This window comes from Sus scrofa, chromosome 14 (genome assembly GCF_000003025.6).
Source record: "Sus scrofa isolate TJ Tabasco breed Duroc chromosome 14, Sscrofa11.1, whole genome shotgun sequence".
Taxonomy (NCBI): domain Eukaryota; kingdom Metazoa; phylum Chordata; class Mammalia; order Artiodactyla; family Suidae; genus Sus; species Sus scrofa.
This window is the reverse complement of record NC_010456.5, coordinates 74,168,979-74,186,836: the sequence shown is the minus strand read 5'-3', so window position 1 is coordinate 74,186,836 and position 17,858 is coordinate 74,168,979. Positions and strand designations below refer to the sequence as shown.

Genomic DNA, 17,858 nt, shown 5'->3' with positions numbered 1-17,858 from the left:
TTTCATATGGAAGCTATCATATTTGAAGGTAAAACAACTGATTTCTATAAAGGAAGCCTTTTCATCATTACTGTGAATAGAAACAGTTTCACTGCTGGTACACAGAACCCAAAGTAGCAATGGTCTAGAATGCTGGCTGGGTGCTGGGGGAAAACAGAATAACGCTGGTCCCCGACTGGACTTGCTCTCTGATGTGAGCAGAGGATGGAAGGAAACTGGAAAAGGGAGCTGGAGCTCAGCAAGGGATTTGCTGCTGTTTCACCTGGTCACCCAAAGTCAGATGGGGCACACAGTCGACCCCTGGGGGAAGTACGGATCTTGGGTGAACCCCAGAGGGGAAACTGAGGCCCAGGGGTGCCGTGGCTGGGTATGGTCTCCTAGGGAGAAGCGTAGAGCCAGGCCCAGGGCCCTGGGGGTACCAAGCGAGTGGGGCGAGCTTACCGGTGGCCTCGTCCAGGCCCTCCTGTGTGACGTGGTTGTTCTGGCTGACCCACTCGCCGTTGCACTTGAAGTAGATTTGCGTGGCGGGAAAGGCGCGGCAGCGCAGCTCCACGGGCTTGTTCTTCACTATGTAGGCGTCCTGCGGCTCCTGCAGGAAGAGGGGCAGCCGCTCCGCTGGCGCTGATGGGAAGGAGTCGGGGAGCACCTCGCTGCCTGGGTCAGTGCCTGCGGAGGGGAGAGGGAAGGGCTCCGTGAGGCCGCAGGCTGGGGGGCCCTGGGTCCCCTCGATCCCCTGGGGGGCCGCAGCCAAGAATGGAGGCAGGGGGAGGCGGAGAGGTGGGCAGCTGCAGGAGCCTGGCTGGGATGTCCTCTGAGACCTGGGCAAGGCCTGGCATCCCGGGGCCTCAGTTCCCCACTCCACCCTGCCCTGAAGAGGCTGTGTTGTGGAGCCAGTCCCAGCTCTATGCTGAGTGATTTGAGATCTTCGCAAATGGAGGAGTCGGGGTGGCCCTGGGGGAGGTGAGGCAGTCCATCAGGGCAAGGACACCCCTCTCCCATTCTCCCCAGTGTAGCAGGCACTGGCTCCCTGGGCCTCCCTCTGGTTTCCCACGGTGATACCACAGTCTGTGAAGAGCTGGAAATGGAGCTCAAACCAGGCCAGCTCTGCCTCGAGGCCACAGCTGCCCTTTGCAGCCCCAGCCAGCCACTGATGCAAGTAGGGAAGTGAGCCAGGGCCCGCGGGGGTGAGGGGTGAGCCGAAGTGGGCTGAGGTGGAGGGGCAGTGCTCTGGGCTTCCTGGCGCTTGTTCCCAGAGAGCCTCCTCCTCCAGGAAGCCCACAGCAGGTGGCAGCATGGAGGGGAGACCACCTTCCCTGCAGCCTCTACCCAGAGCCTCCCCTCCTCTGGACTGGGGCTCTGATCCGCCCCTTCACCCTTCCCACTCCAGCTAGATCCACACGCTTGGCCGATGGATGAGGACACTCGGGAGGTTGTGCCCACGGCCATCTCCTCCCCCAAAGGGGCCAAATGGAAACCCTGGCCCCCGCTGCCTCCCTGGAAAGAACAGCGCCTCGGGAGGTGAGACAAACAGGAAGGGAGGGGGGCCTGGCCACCACCAGCGCAGGGAGGGAGGGAAACCAGGCCGAGCCAGGCTACTGGTTCACAATCCACTTAGGAAAATTGACTTTCCAATGGCAAGCGCCAAACAATCAGGTGGCTGGGGCCGACAGCAGCAGGGGGCCTGTCCTCCTCTGCTAACGGCTCCAGAAGAAACCATGAATTAAGCTGCAGGGGTGCACGTCTGCCCAGCCCCTCGCCAGCCCGCTATGGCCTTGTCACTGTCTCAGTGCTCCAGCCCTTCAGGTGGAGCATGGTTCCCAGAAGGCCAAGGGTGGGACACGCCAGAGCCAAGGAGTCCCACTCTGGGCGAAGGGAGGAATGGGATGCCCAGTTCTTCAAGAGTAGAATGAACAAAACATGCCTGACATGCTTAAGCCACATGGACCAGGAGCTCCTGCTAAGATGGGGGCTCTGAGAAAATATCTCGGTTGACACTGGCCTCAGGCTCTGGGCCCTGGGTGGGGTGTGGGGGCTGAAGGGGAAGCCAAGCAAGAAGGGCGTTGAATTCAGCTCCATCCAGCATGTTCTGTGTGACCCATGGAGAGCCCTTAATTCTGACCCCATTAAGGGCTCTGAAGAGGACAGAGATGTGAACACTCTCCTCTCTCTGGGATCTTTTGAGGATCATATGAGATAAACATGCATCAGAGCCTAGGAGGGGCCTGGCATTGTAGGTACACGTGGCTGTGTCAAAATAGCAACTGATGCTTCCCTTGAATCAGCTGCTATGTTTTCAGTCACATAGTTAATTTGCCTAATTCTTGCAACAGCTTTGTAGGGTCTATTATACTGGTCCCCAGTTTCCTGATGGGGAAACTGAGGCTCAGAGCAGTTAAGCAACTTGCCCAAGGACACACAGCTTGCAAGAGGCAGAGCCAAGGTTTGAACCCAAAAAACCAGACAGCAGCATTTAGGACGTTGTCCCGGGTTCTGCGCTTCCCTGGAGTACACTGCCCCCGAACACTGTGTCCCCACACCTGAGAATCCAATAGACCCTGACACTGGCCGGCTCTCTACAACAATGGGAGCTCTCTCGTCAAAGGGCCAGGCGAGGCTGGGACCGTTTTTCTTGTTTCGAAGTTGGGAAACTGAAGTTCATCCAAACTGATGCAAGGTCACCCCCTTAGGGTGCACCTAAACAGAGAACAGCGCTGAGGATTCCTGAGGCCAAGCCTCCCCCACACCTGCTTCCCTCTGCCATGTAAGGGGATACTTCTATAGGTAAACTGGCAGCCCCTATGGTCTGAGAGTGTGGGCAGTTGATAGTGAAATGACATAAGTGTCCAGGGGGTTGGACCTTGGTCTCCTGGTGGCCTGAGAGCTGCTCACCAGGCTGGGCAGTTCTAGAGAGCAGGATGGAGCCAGGAGGGCACCTTGCCCACCTCCTGCCGTCAGCATCCTGCTTCAGTTTCAGGAGCCCCTGGGTCTGGACCAGGCCTTCCTGGCCTCGGGGACCTCACCTGTGAAATGAGGGGACTGGGTCCCCCTCTGGGGGTGGTGGCCATGAGGGCTGGTGCCTGAGAGCCCGTGGGTGCAGCTGCAGGCTCGCCCTATCTTCTAACCACACGGCCCCCGGCCTCCAGGTGACAGCCACCCTGGCTTTCTGCGGCACTGCGGGCTGTATTTATGACTTTATTTTATAACCCTAATGCGGCTTATTTATAAAGCAGGCACAGACTCAACTGAGGAAAGTAAACATTCGACATCCATTAGTGAGCAGGCCTGAGTCTGGTGGCCCCGGGGCCCTGCCCTCCCTTCCCCACCCCTGCGCGCAGCCTTGGCACAAAGCTCAGCTCTGGTCCTGGCAGGAGTGCAGCTGGGCGTTCTCATCAGTGCCTCCCTGTCATTCAGGGCAGTGCCATGCAGTCACTACCCACTTGCCAATGTCCCCCCTCCCCCAGGTGACCTACAGAAGCTGAGGAAGAACCAAGGCCCGACCTGAGATCCCTCTCCAGAGACACCATGGGCAGACTGTGTGGGTGCGTTGGGCCCCTGCCCTGACCAGTGGACACATCCCCTCCTCCCAGGCCCTGGCTTGGGCCTTGGTGGCTCCACAGGTGTCCAGGAGGAGGGCCACCTGAGCCTGTCCTCTCCAGTTTGGAGGGAGAAGGACAATAAAATCTTGGGGTTCCTGGGAGCTTCCTCTGCCAGATCGAGGGCATTTTATATTAATTCACCGAGCCTTGCAACAATCCTAGACAGAAGTTTCCAAACTTTTTTGGTCTTTTGTGTCTCAGTAATTTTTACCCAGTACTTTTTCTTGATAATTTTATCCCAAGGTCAAAAGAAATTCCTAGTGGTTCTGTTTATTAAGTAGTTAGATACAACCAGCTTATGTGTGTGTGTCCTAACACCTTAGTAGCCATTTGGAAAAATAATACACATAAATTGAAAGCAAAAAATACTATTTGTATTCCATTCCTAAAAAGCCGCAATGACTTATGAAGGGGAAGTGTGCCCCTGTTGGGTCCTGCAAATCAAATCTTGGAATCATAGTGAACACTGCCACCCTTATAGCTTGTCTCTGGCACTCCCAAATGCCAAAATCCCAGCTTTGCAAAGACAGAGGCCATCTGAAGGCAGGAAGTGTGATGTTATATTGAAATTGTCACCTATCTTGAGCTCGTAGTTGTCATGGTATCTGGCAGTTGTCCAGTATGGCTGTGTTTCCTTGAAGATTAAAAATAACCCACAGCACCCCTGTGAATTGGCAGCAGCACCCCAGGGTGCTGAGGCACACAGTTTGGGAACCACATCCCTATGAGTTAGGTACTATTCTTGCCCCCATCCTAGAGATGAGGAGAACTGAGGCCAAGGGAGTTTAAGTCGCTGGTGCAGGGCTAAAAAGCCTGAACACAGCAGAGCTGGGGAGCACATCCGGGCAGCTGGATACCTGGATCTGACTTCTGAACTGGAAACTGGCATTTATGTCCACTATCTGCCAGGCGCTTCCAATATTTCACCTCATTTATTCCTCTCAATCCCCAAGGTGAGCATTATCTGCTCATGTTACAGATAAAGACATGGGGCATCAAGGGACTTGTCTGAGGTCACTGGGTTAGTGGGAGGAAGCCAGGCTTGGGGTCTTATCTCTCGGCCACCCTGTCTCCCTGGCTTCACTACCTTTCCCCACTGCTCCAACCTCAGGGAGGAAAATAAACACCTCAGAAAACGTCCCCCAGGAGGAGCCTTTGCCACTGCTGGGCCAGGTGTGGATTTCCTCCTGGTGGGGAAATGGCCCACAGAAAGTGTATCTTTTCCAATAGCAGAATTCATTTGAACCTATGGCTGCAAATATGCAACCTGCCTTTACAGCTGCATCCTCAGAAGGCCCAGCTTCAAGATAAAGCTATGAAAGGGGACATATCCCTGCACGGATGTAACCAAAGACGGTCCAAAATGAGAAAAGAACTGAGGTCAGGAGCCCTGGGTCTGCACGCCAGCTGGGCCTGGCATCGCCATGTGGCCGTCCTCTCAGGCCTCAGGGCCCCCACCTGCCAAATCAGGAAGCTGGTCAAGTCAATCTCTCGAGCCCTCCCCTGGTTCTCATACTGTGAGATCTGACGATGCCTGATGGGGAATTGGTTGATGTAGGACAGGTCCCTGATGGGTAAAGGTTTCCCTCTTGAAATGAACTTGCTTAAAGTGGGGTCACTGTTCTTGCCATTGTCATTCCTGGCTCAAAGGCCCAGCACCTACTGGTGTTCTAAGGCACAGGATAGAGGAAGGCCGAGGAGGGAGGGGGAAGAACTATTTGCTGTGGAGCTCTCCCAACCGTGCCAGAGCCCACCCACTCCGGCCTCAGATCAAAATGACCACCGGTGTCTCTGGGGGGCTCCACTCAAACCCTCGCTTCTCATTTACCTGCCTGTATGGGGTCTCTTGTCTGCAGGTCTCACTCGGATGCACTGATTCACAGAGGTAGAGGTTACCTGAAGGGTCATCTCATACAACATCCCCTATCAACTCCGTACCCAAACTTGACTTGCATACCTCTGGTGACGGGGAGCTCACCACTGCATTTCTCACCCAGGTTCTGCTCTAGGCAACTCTAACAGAAAGTCTTCCTTACTTTTCAGCTGAAATTTGCTCTCACAGTTTCCAGCCAGTGCTAGAGGTTTAACCTCTGTGGTTATGCAAGACAGTATGTTTTATCTTCCCCATGAGAGCGTCCCAGCCTGAAGTCGCAGCCTGCCCACCATGGCCTTGTTGTCTTTCTTTTGAATATTCACAAGACAGTTTTGCCTCCCCTCACCACCAGGCTGGCTTCTTCATGGGCTAGTTCCATTCTGCTCACAAACCACTTTAAAATGTTGGGAGGGGAGGTGACCAGATGGGGTCTGACAGTACCTTCCTGCTTCTGGAGGCTTGAAGGCTCCATGGTAGTTGTGGCAGCTGCTTCTAGGTGTCCAGGTGTCCAGGACAGGATACCTGTCCCCTGGGAAGGGAGTGGAGCCTTCAGGGCAGAGTAGGGAGTCAGAGCCCAGTCTCCACCTGACAACAGGACCTGCACGCACCTTCCCAGTGGCTGGGCCTGGGCAGTCCCAGATGTGGAGGCACACCTGGCAGGTGGGAGGTCCTGGTGGGGAGGAAGTCAAGTCCACGGACTTGTTTAAGAGGTACAAGAATCTAAGCCATTAAAATAAATAGAAGCCAGGGCCCTTGGATATGCAGGAAGTGACTTCAGGACAAAGGTAAAGAAACTGTATTTCTGGAGTTCCTGCTGTGGCACTATGGAATCCGTGGCATCTCTACAGCGCTGGGGCGCAGGCTGGATTCCGGGCCTGGCACAATGGGCTAAGGATCTAGCACTGCTGCACTTGCAGCATAGGTCCATAGGTCACAACTGTGGTTTTGATCTGATCTGATCCCTGGCCTGGGAACTCCACATGTTGTAGAGCGGTCAAAAAAAAAAAAAAAAAAAAGAAGAAGAAGAAGAAGAAAAAAAGAAAGAAAGAAACTGTATTTCCCAGAGCTACCCCGAGAGGAGGGAGAGGTTAAAACTACAGCGTCAGGCATCCTTGGATGGAAGACCCTGGGCCCGGCCTCCAGGCTAGACAGGCACAGAGTGGAATGCACTGGCCTGAGAGCCAGCAGATCCTGCCAATCCTCTTTCTGCCACTGAGACCTTGGGAAGGCCTCGGTTTCCCCATCTATGAAAAAGGAGCTAACAGCAGCTGCCCTGGCCGCTGTGAAGTGTTGCTGCGAAGGTCGGTGGAGAAAATAGAGGCAAATGTGCTCTATGAACTGTGTAGGGCCTGTGCTCCAGGGAAAGGCACCAGGCAGGAAATATTCTCTGGCTGAGCCACGTGTGGGGAGTCCTGAACCCCCATGCTGACAGAGTCCTTGCCCTGTGGATACCTGAGCCCCTGCTGGCTGTAAGCCTGGCAGGTCGAGAGCAGAGGGGCCTAGAGCCCTGTTCCACCAGCTCAGAGAGGGACAGTGACCAAAGCAGCATCACACAGCAGATAAACAGTCCAGCTGGACCAGAGCCCTGTTTCGGATGCAGGGCTGAGGAGGGAGATGGCACAGCATGGGCATGGCTATGGGGAAAAGCCTGGGCTCTGTATTTCCCCTGCCTGGGATGGAAACTCACTACCAACCATTTCAGCCAGGGCCACCCTGGCCAACAGGGCAGAGACCTCAGAGGCTGCAGTGATCTAGGAGAGAGGGCCTTGAGACCCCTGCCCCCTGGTCTGTGCCCCCAGGTGGACAACGAACCCAGGCCTGGGACCCCAGGCTCAGCAGCAGGGGGCAGGTCTCTGCGGCAGAGCAGGGCTGGCTGGTGCACGGTGGTATCCACACTGTGGGGCAGAACTGGGAGAGGAGAAGGGGGGCAGGTAGAGGGTGGGGGGAGAGAAATGCGCCACGCTGGGCACATTTATCACCAGCAATCACGGTCTTTCTCTAGCCCCTGGACACTGGCTAATTCTCACCAGACTTGACCTCCCACTGCATGGAAAATCTCTCCCATTCACTGCGAGGTGGATGGGCTCAGTGGGGAGTGGGGAGACTGGGGGGAGAGGAGCCCGCTTATTATTATGTTTTAAAAACTCACAAACCCCCAGTGGAAGGACCCCTCCCTGGACACAAAGCCCTTCTTCCATCTGGCCGGGGCTTCAGGCGGCTGTGGGGTTTGGCCTGGGGCCCCCCTCAGAGATAGTTACAATGGCCGTTACTGATGACAAATGGGGGCTGGTGGGCTTGGGGGGGGGCACCGAGTTCTTCCAAACAAAGGAGGCCCCTTGCACAGCCCTTTTCCCATACCCTCTGCAGACTGGCCTGAGCCCATGATATCACTTCCCATGCTGGCCACCGGAAGTGGCTGCCCCAAGATGACCAGGAGCTTGCATCCTGAAGGGGTGTCTAGCTGATCCCGAGAAATCTCTCCCCTGGAAGGACTTGGGGGCAAGGATGGGATCTGATGGGAGGCTGGGGATGAGGGGGACCCTGAGTTCAGAAAGCAGTGATGGCTTGTCCAAGTGCACACGCCTGGTCATTGGCTGCAGCACCCCTGGCATCTTAGCATGAAGCCCGGGCCCCATTTGGTAGGGGCCACACTGTTTACAAAACAGAGGGGACACTGCAGGTCCTGGGATTCTTGGGCGCTCAGTGGTACCTGGGGAGGCTGCCTTCCACAGCCAGGCTCAGATCCCTTCCTCTGGCCATTGGGCTCCCTCAGCCTGGGCGCAGGTCCCTCTAGAGCTAAGTTTTAGCTCTCCTTCCAAGTCCAAGCCACGGGCTTGGAGGCGTGGGCCCCGGGGAGGGGGCGTTTTGCTTCCCCTTCCTCTCCCAGTCAAGGAGCACAAAGCCCTCTCATCCATCACCCTCCAGATAATAACCACGGATCCAGCACATGATGTGATAATAAACATCATTGTCAATACAATAATCCTGTCAAGCTGGCGTTCTATTTCACAGATGAGGAAACTGAGGCCCAAAGAAGGGGAAAGACATGCCCAGGCTCTCAGCTGCCAGGAAACAAAGCTCTTCCCGTTAAACCCTGAGGCTTCCTCTGGCTCACGGTACCCCGGAGGGATCAGCAGGGAGCAGCTCTTCTTCTGGTTTTGCAGGTGAGCAGATGAAGTGTCTGCAGAGTTTACTGGGAAGCAGGGGATCTAAGCTTCCTAACCCCACCAGTCACCACCCTTCCTCTGTGGGTCTGACAAGTTCTGGGCTAGTTTGGGATGCCCCAGCCAAACAGAGATTCATCCTAGCCTGGGAGGACCTGCTGGTAGCCTGGTGCAGCCCTCGAGACGTCACACTCAGTCACACACACTCACACTGGCAGACCCACCCATGCCCTGGCTTATTTTCAGCTCAGGGCCTTTGCTGTTCTTTCTTTTTGGAATGCACCCCTCCCTGCCTGCCTCCTTACATCCCTGTGGCTGACACTCTGTCACTGAGATCTCAGCCCAAGTGCCACCGGCCACCTCCCTGGTGAGGCCCTCCCTGACCGACCACCCAATGTAAATTTACCATCATCTATTCTCCCTGGTGCTATTTCTACATTGTCCTGGGGTTTTTTGGTTTTGTTTTGTTTTTGCTTTTTAGGGTCACACCTGTGGCACATGGAGGTTCCCAGGCTAAGGGTCTAATCAGAGCTACAGCTGCCGGCCTACACCACAGCCACAGCAACGCCAGATCTGAGCCACGTCTGCGACCTACACCACAGCTCACGGCAACACCGGATCCTGAACCCACTGAGCGAGGCCAGGGATCCAACCTGCAACCTCATGGTTCCTAGTCGGATTAGTTTCCGCTGTGCCACGACGGGAACTCCACTGTTTTTGTTTTGTTTTTCCTTAACAGTACTCGTCTCTCTCTAGAATTACCTTCTTTGTCTATTTGTTTGATTGTTTGCTGTCTGTCTGGACAGGTATACTCTCTGGAAGGCAAGCTCCTTGAGAGCCTAGAAGACCCATTTGCTTGTTTGCTGGGCCCACTGAGGACACACGACTTTCTCCAGCTATGCCACCTAGCCTCTCCTGGGGTGGCAGGTAGGGGTGGGACAAAGCAGCTGGAGGAGGTGGGCACAGGATGGGCTGAGCTGAGCCATGGGAGGAATCCTTTTGGAAACTCCATCCTGTGAGAAACCACCAATGGAGGGAACCTCAGAGACTATCTGATTACTATCCTCTAGGGCGGAGACCAGAGACGGTGTGGGCTAGCCTAGATCACACAGCACCTGAGCAGCAGAGCCAATAGAAGAAACTGGGCTCTAGACTCCTGGGGGAGTGGGGTTTTATTTTAAAAGCCTCCTTTTTTTTTTTTTCTTCCTAACAAAAATACTTTTTTCTTGTCCTTTTCTGATTTCCATTTAGGAAAAAATGGGGAGAAAGATAAAAATCACCCATTCCCACCCTCTAGCTGACCAGAATTGACACTGGACACTGGTCCTGACTTTTAAAAAAAAAAAAATGAATTTTTTCCAGGCCACACTTGCAGCATGTGGAACTTTGCAGACTAGGGGTCGAATCAGAGCTGCAGTTGCCAGCCTACACCACAGCCACAGCAAAATCAGATCTGAGCCGTGTCTGCAAACTACACCACAGCATGCAGCAATACTGGATCCTTAACCCACTGAGTGAGGCCAGGGACTGAACTCATGGACACTAGTAACCTGCTGAGCACAATGGGAACTTCCAGTCCCGACTTTTTCAGATGCACACATAGTTTGTTATTTACGGGATCTCACCCTACAGTCTGTGTGTCCTATGTTTCCTTTCAAGGATTTTAAACCACAAGCAAAAGGCACCAGGCAGCTCCCGTGCTCTCTCAGTCACACACATCAGGTGGGCACATGCCAGCTGGGCTGACTGCCCCTGTGTGGCATTGGGGGCCCTTGGAGGAGCCACAGGATGCACAGCTGTTGCAGGAGCCACTGGGCAATGACATCAGGGTCTCTTTGCACGTTTGGGTGCTGGGCAGAAAGACGCCAGTGTCCTGTTCCCATCTCCTGGAAAAGTCAAATCGCCCAAGGGTACAGCCTCTGGCTGGGGCTGTCTGCCGGACGCGTTGCATCCCTGATGCCCTTCCAGGTGAGGTGCCCCAATACTGTCTTGGAAAATTCAAGGTCAGGGCTGTTCTTAGAGTACCCTGAGGCAGAAACTTCCCCTGCCTTCCCAGCGTCCTGCTCTAGGACCAAACCACCCCTCCTGGCAAAGGGGAGTTGACTGCCAACACACTGCAAAGTGGAAAAATGGTGTGATCGTTGCCCACTGCCGTCAGTGCCATCACCACGCCTGGCCAGGCCCTGCCCCAGTGCCAACTGTGGGCCCCCTGGCAGGCTCCAGGAGGTGGCTCAGACCCTGGGTTGCACGGCTCTTAGGACTAAGTCCAAGACCTTCACTTCCAGAGGGGGCCCCTGAGTCCAGAAAGCAATGATGGCTTGTTCAAGTCCAAGTGCCCGGTCAGCGGCTGCAGGACCCCTGGCATCTTGGCATCACACTGGCATTAAGAGAATCACAGCAGGGAGAGAGAAAAGGGGGTGCTTGGACTCTGGCCTTTGCCAATCTGTGGGATGGGACATGGAACGGACCACGAAAGGGGAACAGAGAGGTGGTGATGGAGTCATGGTGAGAAGGACAGAGAAGGAGAAACATGAGCGCGCCTGGCAGTGGGGGAGTGAGCGGGGCTGTGTAGGGGTTTCCTGTACTCTTTTGAACCTAGAATCTACCTGCGTTCCTGCTCAGGCGCTGGGAGCAAGAAAAGAAGGTGGCCATCCATCGCTGGCCTTCCTCCACACTCTGCTCTGCCTCTTCCATGAGGCTAGCCCTGGGCTATGGCTTCACAGGCCCTTGAGAAGGCAGACCTTTAGACCAGGCTCCCAGGAACTCCTTATGGACCAGAATGGGGGAGTAACTGGTCCCAGGTCACACAGCGGGGTTGGAAGCAAACCAGCTGGAATCACTGGAGTGTGGACATCTGGGCACTCAGCCCAATGCTCTTGCCCTTGCCTTTGCCTTTCTCTGGTTCCAAGAGTGGGGAAAACCTTAGCCTTGACCTTGGGGGAGCAGCTGAGCTGTTGGGGTGGAGACGTGGGTAGACAAGTGACACGGGTCCAGCAGAAGGCCTAGATGGCTGCACAGGGGCACCCCAAGGGAGGCAGGGGGGTAAGCAGGTATTCAATCCCCATTCTTCCAGTCATTCATCAAACATTTCCCGAGAGCTTCCCCTCGACCATGCCTATGGTAGAGCCTGCAGAGCAATGACCAAGCTTCAGTCCCACCAACAGGAAGCTCCCAACAAAGGCTCAGGGTTAAGGATCCAGACATCCTGACTCTCAGACTCCTGCTCAGTCTGCCTCCAGCCTAGTCCCATGGTCATGTGATGATTCCTCTGCCTGTTGACCCACCATCAGTGCAGAAATAAATCTACAACTTTGTAGCTCTGTCCTTCTCAGTCAAGGAGTGAGCCCACCTCCTCCAGGAAGTAGGGTTTGATTACTTCCACCTTGACAACTGTAGGGATTTCTCATTCTCCAGGCTCCTGAAAATCCCTCCTCTTTCTTGGGCTGAAGCACACTGGTGCTGCCATTGGCTCCTGAAGTGACCTTGGGCAAGCTACTTCCCTCTGGACTCCAATCTTCCCTTCTGGGAAATGGGGCCACTTTGACTTGCTTCACCCTCCAGGGTTGTGGGGAACATCAAAGCCAGAAGTATGAAATTGTTTTGCCAGCTGGACTGCCCTGGGCACTTGCTAAGTTTTATTAACACTTTTCACAGCGAGAAAGAGTGGGCGTGCCTTTCTGGGGCTGCCAGGGGCACTGGCTGACATCTCAACCTACAGCTCCAGGGTTTTCCTCTGGGTTTGAGGTGCCGGCCAGGTGCCCTACTCCTAGCTCCCGCCCTGCCCTGGCCTCCCAACTGCTGCCCAGCCCACTCCGTGATGACACAGAGCTGCAAAAGGCTGATGCAAGCTGGAAGAAGGGAATGAAACAGACTTGAGTGGGGTGGATGGAGCTCCACCTCCAGCCCCGTGGGACACGGGGCCCAGCCCCTGCCTGCTTGTTTGCGCCTGCTGATGTAATCGCTGGGCCTCTTTGGTTCAGGGCTCTCGGCTGGCTCACCTCGCCTTCAAAGCCAGAGGAAGGGTGTGAGGTCACAGCCACGTGCACCACGAAAGGGCTCTTCTCCAAAGCGGGGTGGCTGGGCTCCAGCAAGGGCAAAGAGGAGGAAAGAGCCAGAAAAACAGCCTGAGAAAGAGCACGGCTCTGAGGTAAGCAGGACCTGAGTCAACCCCAGTTCTGCAACTGTGTCACTTCAGGGGTGTCGTCCATGTCTCTGAGCCTGGACCTAACAGGCACTCAAATTGTCACTCCCTCCTAGGGATGTCTCAAGAGGCATAAGGACGTCTGAGAGGGTCAAAGAGAAAGGATGGAAGCATGGCTCCATGGAAGGAAAACACCAGAACAGTCCTGGGCTGGCCACCAGCTCACCAGCTCAGGTTTGTTTATCTGTAAAATGGGTACACTGTCACCGTGGCCACCTCACAGAGACACTTGGGATCAGAGGTGTGAAAGTGTGACATGATGCTAAAGCATGTGGATAGTTCAGGGGACCTGGGGACAATTGGGGGTGGTTCTTGCCAGAAGCCTGGGGCTCCCAGGAGCTGCGCGACGGAAGTGGGGCTGTTGGCTGTGTTCTGCCTGGCCCAGCCCCAGAGGCCTCTAAGGAACCATCAAATACTTGCAGGTGATGAAAACAAGAGCCAAGATCCACTCCTAGAAAGTGCCAGGCCAAGTGCACGCAGCTGAGCGCCCCTGACCCCAAGAGCCCATGGGGTCTGCCCTGTCTCCAGACCATAATTCTCAAAGCTGGTTTCCCTGGGGACGCCTTTGCTCTTTCCCTCAGAAAGGGTGGGGTGGGGGGAAAAGCCTCACGTGGTTCCAGGTCTCTTTGGTTAACAATGAAGGCAAAAAGATAGGGACCCGAAGCTCCCGCTGTGGCGCAATGGGATTGGCGGTGTCTTGGGAGCACTGGGACGCGGGTTCAATCTCTGGCCTGGCACAGTGGGTTAGGATCTGGTGTTGCTGCAGCTGTGGCTTAGGACCCAACTGCAGCTTGGATCTGATCCCTGGGAGCTCCATATGCTGTGGGGAGGCAAAAAAAAAAAAAAAAAAAGACAGGGACCAGCCGAGGTGGGGAGGAGCTGTCCATCTCAGCCATCCCCCATCTTCAGCCTGGGAGAGAGGGGTTACCTCTAGTAATTGGGCCCTCCATTTGCTGTGGAGGAGGAATTGCACTCCAGCTGGGATTCGCCGGCTTCCCTGGCCACAAGGACCTCTTTCCTTTAGCACAGCCTTGAGACCTGGCAGGTCCTATGGTCAGCCAACAAGAGCTACCTGAATCCTCCCAACAGCCTTCTAGGCAGGTACTTTTTTTGTCTTTTTAGGGCTGCACTCATGGTATACAGAGGTTTCCAGGCTAGGGGTTGAATTGGAGCTGCAGCCACCGGCCTACACCACAGCCACAGCAATGCGGGATCCGAGCCTCGTCTGCAACCTACACCACAGCTCATGGCAACTCCAGATCCTTAACCCACTAAGCGAGGCCAGGGATCAAATCAAGTCCTCGTGGATACTAGTCAGGTTCTTTAACCACTGAGCCACAACGGGAACTCCCCCAGGCAGGTACTCTTATCACGATCCCCATTTTGCAGGTGAGGAAACTGAGAAACACAAAGTAACTTGCCTAACATCACAGAACAAGGTCGTCAGCCCTTGAATCTGGATCTCCCTGACTCTAAGACCATACTGTTAACCTCGAGGACAGTGGTTCTCAAACTGTTGCATGTCCTAGATCAGCTGGAGGCTTGGGAAAATCCAGTGGGCCCCAGCCTCCCGCCACCAGCCGGAGGTTCCCACTTAGCAGGTCTGTGGCAGGAGTTGACAACACACTCAGCTAACAAGCTCCCAGATGCTGCCACGAGTCCACTGTTCAGGGCCCTCTTGCCTCCCAACAGAAATATAAAACACTTAGCACACACAATGGTGCTTAATGCAGGTCAGCTCCTTTGCCTGAGCACTTACTTCTATAATTCAGCTGGAGATCTTTCAAGAGGAACTAAAGGAATTCCATGGCAGCATGGTGCCGGCTGTTGCAGCTTGAATCAGGCCCTGATGCAGCTTAAATCAGGCCCCGGTGCAGCTTGAATCAGGCCCCGATGCGTGGTAATAAAGAGTCTGATAGCCATGGCTGGCACCTGCCTTTTTATCAATTAGCCTCTTTGGGCCTCAGTTTCCTTATCTGCCAAATGGGAGTAATAACATTTGTAGGAAACACATTCCACGCACAAATTGCTTAGAGTGGTGCCTGGCACATCAAAAGGGCTTCCTGAGTATATGCTGCATTGTTGTTTTTTCAATTACCATTGTTTTTTATCTACTTCATCTGGATTATCTTTCCAACAACCCTCCAAGGCTGATATCGATATCCACCTCCGCTGTTTACCTACAGTCACTCAGCCCAAGTCACATAGTCGCTAAGTGGCCAAGGAAAGATTCCCAGCCGGGTGTGGGACTCCAGTGGTAGAAACTGTCCACCACGAGCAAAGAGAGAAGGCCATTCTGGCCGCTTCCTGCGGAAAGGATGAAGGGTTATTTTCTAACTTATGTTTCCTGTGATTCCCTTGAGACCAAGCTTAGCCCCGGGTCCCAAGAGTGTCACAGTGAAGGGAGAATGTCTCTCGTAGGGAAGCAGAGGCTGTGTCAGCCATGCACACTTGGTGACCTTGGGCGACCAGACCCCTGGCCCTGTGTCTATCTGCTGTCTGACCCCTGCCTGTTCTTCCTTACTGGGCATCTTCAAGGTGTGAGGGCTGGCTTGGCATGGGCTGGTCAAGGTCCTGGGAAAGGGGACAGTCACTTGCTTCTCCTGAGATTCCCTGCCCCCACGCCCTCTGGGATCCCCAGTTCAAAACAATGGAGGCTTCAGGTCGCCCTTGATGTAAGGTTTAGTAGGTGGCTAATTTTAGCTGAGAAACACTCGGCATTTTCCCAGCCGCCGTCCCGGCCGCACTCTGTGCTGGACAAATGGCCTAGGTTTTCCTCCCTGATTGTTCTCGGCTGGGGGGCTACGGGCTGACTCCAGCTTAGGACAATTCCCTTTGTGTCTGCTTCCGGGTGGCTCTTAATAACTCACGGGGACAGCCTGGAGCCCTCAGCCTGAGCTCTCAGGCTCCCATCCCCACCCCAGCTGCATGCCCCTGGCTTCTCCGTCAGGTCTTCTCAAAATGTGGCACTGAAAGAGGACCTGCTGGTCAGTCTCCTCAGCTCCTCAGGGGTGGACACAGAGAGGGAGGGCTTGTGGCCTGAAGGAGCTTCCCATGGACAGATGGGGAGGCCAAGGCCCAGAGAGCCTGTGACTGGCCTAAGGTCACACAGCATTCTGGCAGAAGTGGACTTAGACTGTAAGTCTACAGATGCATGGTCCAGTGCTCTGGGTACCAGGTGCAGGAGAAATTCCACTGCTATCTAGGCTTCCACCTGGCGTGGGGACACCTCAGAACCTGCGATCCCAGACTGTGGCCTCCCATTCTCAGCCTCCAGTGGAGACACCTGGAATGCTGCCCTTCCCCTCACCCTTTACCTGGCTGAGTCCCTATGCTCAGGGCTCAACTCGAAGGTCACCTCCTCAGGGAACCCGGACCTGACTGCACCCTCCCAACTACACTGGGGCCCTGGCTTTTCCTCTGGTATTTCTTTCCTTATTGCCCTCATCACCTTTTTAACTTATATACTCATTTGTGTGTTTCCTTCTTTAATGCCAAGTTTCCACCAGATCCTGGGGTCCCAGGGGCAGACACAACATGTAACAACCTGTGTGGGCCCCGGGGCAGGGTCCTAGAGCACCCGCTGTACCCAGAGAGCCTGGGGGTCCCAGGGGAGCGACTGGGGGCCCTCCAGGCTCAGGACAGTCAACGTGTTCAGCCATCTTCAGCAGCAGGATGGCACTTTTTGCCTGGACACCATCCCTGGCTGGACGGCACGTTTGTGCCTACGGAGGACCCCCTGGGTGCCAGCTTGGGACACGGCAGATGTTCAATAAATGCTTCTTGCATGAATGAATGAACCTTCTGGGCTCCTCCGGTTCCTCTTCTCCCTAAGGGAGGAACCGCGACTGGACCTATGTCCCACCCTTCCCTTGGATGGCTCTGGAAGCAGGAGAAATAAGGAGCCTTGGGGAAGGCACCCCTGGCCCAAGGTGGTCCCACCCCAGAGGGCTGTTTGCTGGCCTCACAGCCCCCGGCTCTGCCCCTCTCCCCCAAGCCGGGACCCAGCACGCTATAATTAGAGTCCTCCTTCCAGGCTCCAGTAATGAGGGGTGTTGGGTGCCAGCTGTAATTACAGCCTGGTTAAAACGAACAGGAGCCGCCCCCAAGCCAAATTACAAAGTCTGCTGCCGGACTCCCTCCTGCCAGGCTCCCTTTTTATGGGGCTGGTTAGAGGGAGGGACCAGGGAGTTTACAGAGAAGCCAGCTCAGGCTGGAGCTGCGGTTTCGGCAGAGTGGGAGAGCCCAGGAGAGCCGAGCCGAAAGTCTGGCCTGTGTTGCTTTGAAACTGTCCTTGCACCTCCCCCGGCCCCACCCTCGTCAAAATTCCCATCCAGCGCTGAGGTCAGGAACATGGGCAAAGAAACCAGCTGAAGCTGCTCTTCCAATCCTTTCAGCAGCGCCCCTGTCTCAGGGCTGAGCTCTGCCAGACCCTGTTAATGGCTCTGCACAGTCGTATTTCAAGGGCACAGCCAACATCACCCCTGTGTTTGCTGTTCAGCACTTAACTAACTGGCCCCAAATCACACAGCCAGCAAGAGGCAGACCTGGGGCTTGAGCCAGGCCCACACAGGGAGAAAGTTCTGGAGTGTGGGAACCTTCCATCTTGTGTCCCCTCACTGCACTGGACATGGGGCAGGGTACAAGGAAGGGCTCATTGAATCCCCAAGAGGTCCAGCTGAGTCCTCCTCTCCTTTTTAGAGATAGAGGAATTCGAGACTCTGATTTCGACTGGCATTCCAGGATCCAGAGGCAGAGCTAGCATGTGAGCAGCCTGTTGGCTTCAGAATCTCAGGACGTTAATATGTAAGGGCTATGGAGAAAATCTAGTTCAAGGGCACATACACACCAGCCTGCCCCATCCCAAAGCTGTGGCAGACATCACCAATGGATCATCAATCATGGCAGGACCACACAGCCATACCAATCAAGTAATGAGTAAGAGATTTCACCATCCCCGATCTGATTAGTTCCCACTCATCTTCATGTACCCAAGGGGAAAACGGAGCCCAGAGAGTTGAGTG

The 17,858-nt window shown here is 54.9% G+C and overlaps 1 protein-coding gene across 3 annotated transcripts in view; it reads right to left on the bottom strand.

Annotated features, from left to right (window-relative positions):
- Positions 1–17,858, bottom strand: part of UNC5B (unc-5 netrin receptor B) — an 88,001-nt gene that overhangs the window by 21,219 nt on the left and 48,924 nt on the right. For all 3 annotated transcript variants that reach the window (XM_005671044.3, XM_021072185.1, NM_001044549.1), the window contains 1 exon segment: positions 442–666. In XM_005671044.3, coding sequence (XP_005671101.1) covers positions 442–666 — 225 coding nt within the window.